A 10,000-nucleotide genomic window follows, 5' to 3' on the forward strand; every position below is an offset into this window, starting at 1 on the left:
AAAGTAAAGATCAGCGAGAGCACAAAAAACATCCAACAGTCATGCTTTAAAGGATCAGGCCGGTGTTTTTTAATGCATTTCTTACCGTCAACAAATCCTATAAAAATAACAAAATCAGCAATGAATTTGTTTTGCTAACAAGTCTGGTCCATGTATCCTGGTCCCAATGCAGCCTCATGTCCCAGCAGCCATAGAACTCCATTGTATTAAAAAACGTTTAAAAACCCGTCACAGAGCCATGCTGCTGCTCTGCAGCATATTTCATCATCACCATGCACCGGGCCGGACCACTTTTTCCTCAAACAACTTAATAAGCCGGCTGGAAACACTTTTTCCATCTCAGGAAAGTAGTTCCTGAGACGTAGCACAGAAAATAGTCCCTGGCGTAATGAAGAATTTGTTCCCGTTTGAATTTGATTTGGTAAAAACTACAACAGCCTGACTTTTCATGGTAACAGTTAGCGATTTTTAAAATGTAAACTATGTCTTTGTGAGCTGGATTTCAAGGTTTTTAGCTTACAATTGGAGCCAATGACTTCCGGGTTGACGGCTAAAAAACGGTACGTGGGAAATGGGAAAGTAACGGGAGTAGAGCAAACGCATTGTTGATTTTGTTATTTTCATAGGATTTGTTGACGGTAAGCAATGCATTAAAAAACACCGGCCTTATCCTTTAAGTAATAATCCATGACATTTTCTTGTTTTTTAATAGATTATCTTTTGCCATTTTATATTAGACAGATGAAAGTGGAAAGAAACAGGAAAGACTGGGAGAGAGAGGGATGACATGCAACAAAGGTCCCAGGTCAGAATCAATCCCGGGACGTCGGGACGGTATGCACCTATGTCCAGTTCATGAAAGTTCACTTGCACGCTCAGCTCGTAATTCTGATATTTCCGACAACACCTTGAAGGCAGCGTAATGTTCAGTTGTTAGGTCGCAAATTTATGCACAACACAATCACTTTGTTGCTGTCAGAAAGTTAGAACGAACCTAAAGTAAGATGTGAAGAACTTATTATTGCCATGCCTCCTAAAGGCCACTATGGGGCAGATAGGCTAACTGTGAGTGAGTGAGTGAGTGAGTGAGTGAGAGAGTTAATTTCTGGATCCAGGAGGTGCTTCAAATCCAAAAATCATCACACACACCATCCCCAACAAAAACTAATCTACCTTTTGTCTCCTATTTCTTGCCTAACATTTCTCAGACAGGATTTCTGGGTAAAGTAGTCCTCAAAATTCAAACAGTTGCCTCTCACTGCCACTTGGTGCCACCAAACTGCAAAGTGCATGTTTAAGCCAATCGGCCAAACCCTCAGGTGAATTTTGAAGCCAATCCTGAAGTAGCCTGGTAAGACCATCCTGATCACGTGACCTCACATTCTGTTTCGCTCCACGGATCAGTCTGGACTTCTAGCCACCTGGGCGGGAGTACTTGCCTTGACAGACAAACTCCTCCAGCCAATCAGCGTAACAAAACATGTGACGCCATCACGGTGCGCTGTTCAGCGGACACACGGGATAAACACGGTAACATTAGCAAGGATTAAACAAGCCATGTCTTCTACAGAAGTGAACGATTTTTGCCGTCTTTGCAAAGAGAACAGTCGAATAAAAGGCACTTTGTGTAACACCAAAAAAATATACATTAACGTTACCGCTTGTTGCTTCGGGAGACGCCATTACTGTTTTGCCAGCGGCGGCCTGTATTTCACGTCATCAACTACGACGCAGTCCCTGATTGGCTCGGTTACATTGTAATTTCAGGAAATCGATGTGGGCGGCTAGAAGTCCAGACTGATCCGTGGAACGAAACAGAATGTGAGGTCACGTGATCAGGATGGTCTTACCAGGCTAATCCTGAAGTGCAGCAGCAGCAGTTCCTCTAACGTCCACTAGAGGCTCCAAAAAGACTCCAAACCGCCCACCTCCATGAAGTCAATCGACCACAACCCAACTTCTGATAAAAATATGAAGTCACTAATTTTTTTTTAAAGAGGTTTTGGCCTCAGTAGCTAATTTCACTTCTTCTAATGTGTGTCCTTATGGAGATTTTCAAAATAATTGTGTCATTAACAGATATAACAGATAAAACTCAGGGTTGTTGTCCTAGTGATTGACAGGTTGCTGATTATGGACCAATAGCAGGCGGAGCTGTGGCTCTGCAGGCAACCCGAGTTCCACCCTCGGGCTCGCTCTGGCTGCTCCGGCTCCAAAAAATGCCAACATGGCGGCGACCGTAAACCCAATCTCCAGGCTTCAAAACGGCCCTTCAGAACCCAGTGGGTGACATCACACTCACTACTCCATCTGTTTTTACAGTGTATGGTTTAAGTTTATTCTAAGTTTGCACTTGTACAATTGCAACTCTTTCTACAGAGGAACGTGAAATACCTAAAATGTACAGTGTAAAAGGTGCAGAAAGATTTCGCACAAACTTAAGAGTCCTGCCAAAGACAATCTGGGAACCCATCGTCTATCGGTCTGACGCTGATTAGACTCTGGGGGCGACGGCCAATATTTGGGGGTTTCCGGTGTAGCCAGCGGACATCCGGGCCAAGACTTCCTCTTCCGTGCGCCGGTCATTGTTTACAGTCCGATTAGCAACTTGAGATGCGAGAGTCGAACGTTTCTCCACACAAAACACAAACATCGATACTTTTTGTTTTAGGTGTTTTAGGTCCAGACGACATTTGGGCTAATCTCTATAAACAGATATCTGCATATGAGACGTCGTCTCTCGACTCCGACTCCATTGTCTCGTCTCAAGTTGCTAATCAGACTGTAAACAATGACCGGCGCACGGAAGAGGAAGTCTTGGCCTGGATGTCCGCTGGCTATACCGGAAACCCCCAAATATTGGCCGTCGCCCCCAGAGTCTAATCGGCGTCAGACCGATAGACGATGGGTTCAGAGATTGTGCCAAAGATGGACGAACTCTTGGCAGAAGTGAAGAGACTCACCAGTATAACTGCTCCTCTAATAGACGACAGGCCGTTGATTATTGAGCTGTGATTGCGGTTCATTAAATAACTCCAGACAGGCCCCATCGACCCCCGGGCCTCCTGCTCATTACAGCAGCGTTATCCAACAAAACACATTCAGGATATTTACGACCAGTCCGACAGTCAGATGCACATGAAGCCAGACGAACTCACAAACTGACAAAAAGCCTCAACTTTCCATGAAATGTATCTATTGGTTCCTTTATCCACTGCAGACAAATAGAAATACACAAAGGCACACAACACACACACACACACATACATAGATACAACACATACACAACTGCTTGCCTGGCTACTTTTTATCCCTTTACAACAGTAAACTGTAATTCAGTGTTTATTCAATATTCATACTGCCGCGTTGTTCTTCCACTGGGATGATCAGCGCATCTCATCTGAGGCAGGCAGTTAAACTGGGGAAGGGAAGTGTGTGTCTGTGTGTGTGTGTGTGTGTGTGTGTGTGTGTGTGGAGGCACCGATACTGATATCAAATATCAGGCCAATAATGGAATGAAATAGCATTTCTGTTTGAGAAAATCCCCTCTACAAACTAAGCAGGAGGGGAAGGTGCAAATTTGTAGATATCAATATGAAAATAAGTTCTGTTCCAAAATGTGATGTATCCATTTTGGAGAATATTTTTTTTTTTTAAATACATTAAGTTTATCATTAAATACCTGAGGGTAAGAAAAATGTATATATTTAAATGTAATATTTTAGAGAAATTTTGCTTTTTTTTTTTTTTTAAATAAAGATTATTCAGTCTGTAAAAGTGTTACTTATTTTGTCATTATTTTACTATCCTTTTTTGTATTTTTTTTCGTATCAGTCACTTTGAATCACAGTAGGTGTCATTTTCGAAAAATATCTTCACATTATTAAGCCTACTTGTGAAATGAATTAATGTTATATTTCATTGTAAATATTTAAAATTATGTTTAATACATTTATGTAATTCTTTTTTGTGGCAACGGCTTTCATAGCTGTTATTTATACTGTACATTAGAGCTGTGCCATGATCAGTCTAAAATAAGGTATTGGTATTATACTATAACTCAACAGTGATTCAGCCTATCTCCAGTTCATAAATCTTCTCCTCTGTCTGTTCTGAACAGCCGGAGTCTGGTCGCTTTTTCCTGCCGCACAGGAAGTGATGCGTTTTACGTTTCCGCTTTGTTTGGAATAAACAGAAGAAGAAGAGCTGGGTAGTTAGCATGAGCAGCGATAGCCACCATGGCTGAACAGACAGAGAGAAGAGAAACTCAAACTGCAGCAACAGGAAATCTAAGCCCCGCCCACACTGTTTGACTGACAGGTGATCTGTGGGAAGAGCAGTGCAGAAACACCACAGTGAGGCTGAGCGACAAAGATGGAGACTGAATAAAAGATCACTACTTTCCGAGCAAACCTAAAACACACCTTCGATCTAAAGAAGACAAAATAAAAGAAACACAGAATTCACAGATTACCCCTCTAAGGTTTAGTGTGTCTGGTATCGGTGCGGCCGTGCACAACACTGCTGCAGCCTGGGAGGATGTGCTGAGTAAGGCAAATCAAATATTCATGAATACAACACTCTATAGGTGCAGGAGAATCAACAGAGGAACACTTGGCTCGTCAGTCTCCATTAATGTTATTACACCAGGAGACAAAAAACTGGAAAGTTTCTACTCTGTCATCAGGTTCCACTGGCCGGACTCCTGCTGGGTCGCCTGTTGCATACATGCATACACACCCTACTCTTACACACACACACACACACACACACACACACACACACACACACACACATATATATATATATAACAACATATACCTCTCTTCCTTCTCTTTTAAATCCCTTCTCCAAACCCACTTGTTTACAGGATAAGGCCGGTGTTTTTTAATGCATTTCTTACCGTCAATAAATCCTATGAAAATAACAAAATCAACAAAGCGTTTGCTCTACTCTCGTTACTTTCTGACTTCCCACGTTCCGTTTTTAGCCGTCAACCCAGAAGTCATTGGCTCCAATTGTAAGATAAAAACCTTGAAATTCAGCTCACAAAGACATAGTTTACATTTTAAAAATCGCTAACTGTTACCATGAAAAGTCAGGTTGTTGTAGTTATTACCAAATCAAATTCAAATGGGAACAAATTCTTCATTACGCCGGGGACTATTTTCTGTGCTGCGGAACTACTTTCCTGAGATCGCAAAGTGTTTACAGCCGGCTTATTAAGTTGTTTGAGGAAAAAGTCGGCCGGCCCGGTGCATGGTGATGATGAAATATGTTGCCAGAGCAACGACATGGCTCTTTGATGTGTTTTTAATCGTTTTTTTTAATACAATGGAATTCTATGGCTGCTGGGACATGGCTGCACTGGGACCAGGATACATGGACCAGACTTGTTGGCAAAACAAATTCATTGCTGATTTTGTTATTTTCATAGGATTTGTTGACAGTAAGCAATGCATTAAAAAACACCAGCCTGATACTTTAAGGAAGCCTTTTTATTGTTTGTTCTGCTTTGTCACAATTTTATTCTCCTGTTTTTAAAGTAACATTCCACTTAGTTTTAACATGGGGGTTATTCGGCTCTTGACCGCCATGAAAAGCAGAATATAATCTCCTCACCAAGATCAGATGCAGCTGGACCAGTTTGTAGCGTTCAGATTTTTACCTCCCATTCATTTGAATGGAAACTGACATTGAACACGTTGGTGAACAGATTCAACAACAGATCCTGTAAGACAATAAAGCAGCAACTGGTCCGTCTGCATTTTGCATTTCTATTCTTGGTTTACACTAAAATTGGTCTCCAGCTACATCTGATCTTGGTGAGTAGTTTATATTCTGCTTTTCATGGCGGTCAAGAGCTGAACAATCTCAGAACCCATCGTCTATCGGTCTGACAACCAGTTGCTGCTTTATTGTCTTACAGGATCTGTTGTTGAATCTGTTCACCAACGTGTTCAATGTCAGTTTCCATTCAAATGAATGGGAGGTAAAAATCTGAACGCTACAAACTGGTCCAGCTGCATCTGATCTTGGTGAGGAGATTATATTCTGCTTTTCATGGCGGTCAAGAGCCGAATAACCATACTACACTCCAGCTACACCGGAAACCCCAAAATATCGGCCGTCGCCCCCAGAGTCTAATCGTCGTCAGACCGATAGACGATGGGTTCAGAGATTGAGAGCCAAATAACCCCCATGTTAACACTAAGTGGAATATCGCTTTAAAAACAGTGTTCATTTCACATATTTGTCCTCTCACCTATCAGCGGGACGCTCTCGGACGGCGGCATGCTCTCGGCCACCAGCAGCTGGAAGACGGTGAGGGCCAGCAGCACCGTGACGCCCAGCGACACCTTCTCCCCCGAGTCGGCCGGCAGGTAGAAGCCCAGCGGGGCCAGGAAGGAGATCATCATGCAGGGGATGAGGAGGTTGAAGATGTAGAAGGAGGAGCGTCTCTTCAGGTGCAGGGTGTAGGTGATGTCGGGGTACGGCTCCGAGCAGCAGCCGTACAGGATGACGTTCTTCTTGGCCGGCATGCCCAGAACCTGCTCAGGGAGAGAGTCGGAGTTAGGCGGGGATTTAGAGAGTTTTAGTCTCCTGGCCTGGTTAAATAAAGGTTATGTTTAATTAAAAATGTATTATCGCTTATCGTCTCTCAATAGAATCATATTGTGATGAAATAATGATATCAAGTTATCGTGATGCGCAATTCTGTTGAGTAAATGATAAAAAGCAAATACTAATTAAATCTCTCGCAAAATGAAATCTGAAACAAATTAGGGAATATTATTTGAAAATCTTATACTTTATAGTAACATGCAGATCAATGTGATGAACATCAATTTGATTATTTAACATGTGATTTTGCATATGGTCACAGACAGATAATAATTATTGTGATATTAATTTTGTCCATATCGCCAGGCCCAACTTTAGACTGTAGCGGACCTGAGTCAACAAGTAGTCGTTACCAGGACCAGTGTCAGGTAAATCACAGGAAAGAATATTAAATTGTTCAAATTGTTGACTTTTGAATATTTTTACATTGTTACATTTTTGGCGAGGAGCAGTAAGCTACGGCGGCACCGTAAAGACCTCCGGTGGAGCTCCAGCAACACTTTGACACAGAAGTAATAATAACAATAATTAATTACATTTATATAGCGCTTTTCTAAGTACTCAAAGCGCTTCACATATCGGAGGGGGGGACTCAACTCTTCCACCACCGGTGTGTAGCACGGCAGCCAGTTTGCACCAGAACGCTCACCACACATCAGCTATCTCAGTGGAGAGTAGAGGACTGAAAGAGCCAATTAGGTAACGAGGGATGATTAGGTGGCCATGATGGAAGGAAGGCCTGTTCTTTTTGAGATTTTTGCCAGGGCAGCGGGGTTACACCCCTACTCTTGCAATGAGTGCCGATGGGATCTTTATCGACCACAGAGTCAGGACCTCGGTTTAACGTCTCATCCGAAGGACGGTGCTCACTCACAGGACAGAGTCCCTGTCTCTGCCCTGGGGCATTGGGGATATTATTCATGAGACCTGAGGGAAGAGCACCTCCTACTGGTCCTCCAACACCACTTCCAGCACCAGGTGGTCTCTCATCCAAGGACTAACCACAGACAGACCTGCTTAGCTTCCCAGAGAAGCTAGCAATGTGATGCAGGAGTTATGGTGCTGGAACAAGAAGTACAAACTGGCCTTAACAGAGCTGCTCCTCCTGCACCTGAAAACACTCGGAGAGTTGCCCGCCCACTCAATAAATACAGGAAACAATTAATAGTCGCTGTCATGCTGCCGCTGGTGGCAAAAGCTCAAGAGTCACCTCCCACTCCACGTTGGGGACGAAGTCGGCCAGGTCGGCGCTGTCCAAACCGTTCACCAGGTCCATCTGGTTGCCGTTGTGCGTCCAGGAGCCGAAGGTGAGGCGGCACTCCTGGATGTCGAAGGGGAAGAACGCCACGTCGACGGAGCACGAGCTCTTGGTGATCGCCGGCTGGTCCCACATCACCAGGCCGTCGTTACTGATCACAACGTTGGTCTCCATGGAGCTGGAGAACTGGTCGTCTGCACTGTGGAGGAGGGAGGAGGGAGGAGGGAGGAGGGAGGAGGGAGGAGGTCAAATTCAAATTCAATTCAAAACGACTTTATTAATCCCACTAGGGGCAGTTAGTTACGAGCAGCTTGTTGTACACAGTAACATCCAACAACATACAAACAAACAATACACCAAGGAGCTGAAATGTGGAATAAAATCTATAAATAATGTTGATAAATAAATAAATAAACTTGGTAAACACAATAAAAGATCAGATGAAAAAAAAAAAAAAACAGGGCAGAGGGGATAAACGATTTTGAATGGCGGTTAGTTTTACAAGCAGGTGAAACATGACTGATGGCAACAGAGAAAATTCACTTGCAAGAACAAGTCCAGAAGAAGCCAAAATTCTTGCTGCTCCCCGGAGGATTTGTTGGTTGCAGAAAGAATTCAGGTCTCTTTGTTTGTAGAACAGATTTTAACAATGCTGTTCAGACTGTTTCTGTCTTTTACTGTGAGGCTGTGAAACCAGCAGATAAAAGAAAAACTCAGGAGACTCTCAATAAAAGATTGATAAAAACGACAAAGGACGACGGGCCTGACAGAAAAGGAATTTAGCTTACGGAGAAGCCTGTTGCCCCCGCTTCACAATAGCCTCCGTGTTCACATCAAATTTAAGATGGTCATCAAAAATAGTACCCAAATATTTGTATGGGTACTATTTTTGATATTGACATTTGAGTCGTGGGAAGGCAGAGAGATAATGGAAGGGAAGGAGGAAGGAAGTAAAGAGGGAAGGCAAGGGAGGAGGAGGGAGAGGGATGGAGCGAGAAATAATGAGGCTGCTGCCTTTCATCTGCTGCTCCTTCAAAGCGTGAACACGAGCTGAGTTGTTAAATACAAAAAAAAATATTTTTATTTTTTTTAAGTTATACATCATAATATAACATTTTAAGAAACAAAACAGCTAAAGGCTCACGACACAAACCACTTGAGAAAGCAGCCGTCCGATGTCGATTGATTTTGAGCACAGATCATGAGTAAGTGTGATCCTGCCCCGGGTCCTGGGGCGAGGAAACATGTTAGTACTCCTGTCCTGTCCTGGTTTCTGGACCCAACAGAAACAGGGATGTGACTCATCCTGACATGTTGCAGAAAACATCTTTGAGTTTCCCTCACTGTCAAAACTGTTTCATTCCAAAATGAGAAAAAATGATGCCAAAATTATTCCTGGCATTGAAGTAAAGCACATTGTAGGCTCCTATTAAAGTTATGACTCATTTTAAGCAGTTGTTTTACATAATAGCCGTGTTTTTCAGAGTAATTATCTGTGTTTTTGACTACTGACTGATGCATACTGTATACAGAGCGAACCCACTCCACTGGATCCAGGTTCCCAGAAGGCTCTCAGTGCTAAAACAGTGCAGAGCTTATCTAATATGGTTCAGTTGACTTTAGCAGATTTAGGAGTTTGAACTTGTAATCCCTAGTTTCAGTAGGGACAAGTCATTCCCTCTCTCTCTCTCTCGTCTCTCCTGTTGCTCTGTCCTGCTAACCATCAAAGGCACAGACAGTTTAATCTGAGCAGAGCCGACAGGTTGTGTTGGGAAAATGTTGGGAAAGAAGAAACTCTGTAGAAATTCTGTCTTATTTTCAACCCAATGTGAGCGATAAAACAATGTTTTCAAGTGAATTTAACTGACATTTTCACATGATCCATCTTTGTAACTGAAATGACTCGAGTGTAAAGTTTGCTACCGGAGACTGAAGGATGCAGCTATCTATTGTTGTTTGACTGACTGTAATGTTAGCTAAATATGTTGCAGTGGTTTATCATATATTATGTTTGAGTTCATCTCAATATCCCACTACTATAACTGGAGAGCGGTTTGTGTGTTTGTGTGTTTGTGTGTCCCACCATGGAGGAGAGGAGAGGAGAGGAGAGGAGAGGAG

At 42.9% G+C, this 10,000-nt stretch overlaps 1 protein-coding gene across 1 annotated transcript in view; it reads right to left on the reverse strand.

The window, feature by feature from the left end:
* Positions 1-6,542, reverse strand: part of LOC139639706 (neuronal acetylcholine receptor subunit alpha-10-like) — a 7,298-nt gene extending 756 nt beyond the window's left edge. The window contains exon 1 of the mRNA XM_071513853.1: positions 6,266-6,542. Coding sequence (XP_071369954.1) covers positions 6,266-6,542 — 277 coding nt within the window. The remainder of the gene's footprint in view (positions 1-6,265) is intronic.
* Positions 6,543-10,000: the final 3,458 nt, after the last annotated feature.

Source organism: Centroberyx affinis, unplaced genomic scaffold (genome assembly GCF_046629955.1).
Source record: "Centroberyx affinis isolate AG114_WGS23_722 - 3 ecotype Tasmania unplaced genomic scaffold, CSIRO-AGI_Caff_v1 ptg007582l_1, whole genome shotgun sequence".
NCBI classification, from domain to species: Eukaryota; Metazoa; Chordata; class Actinopteri; order Beryciformes; family Berycidae; genus Centroberyx; species Centroberyx affinis.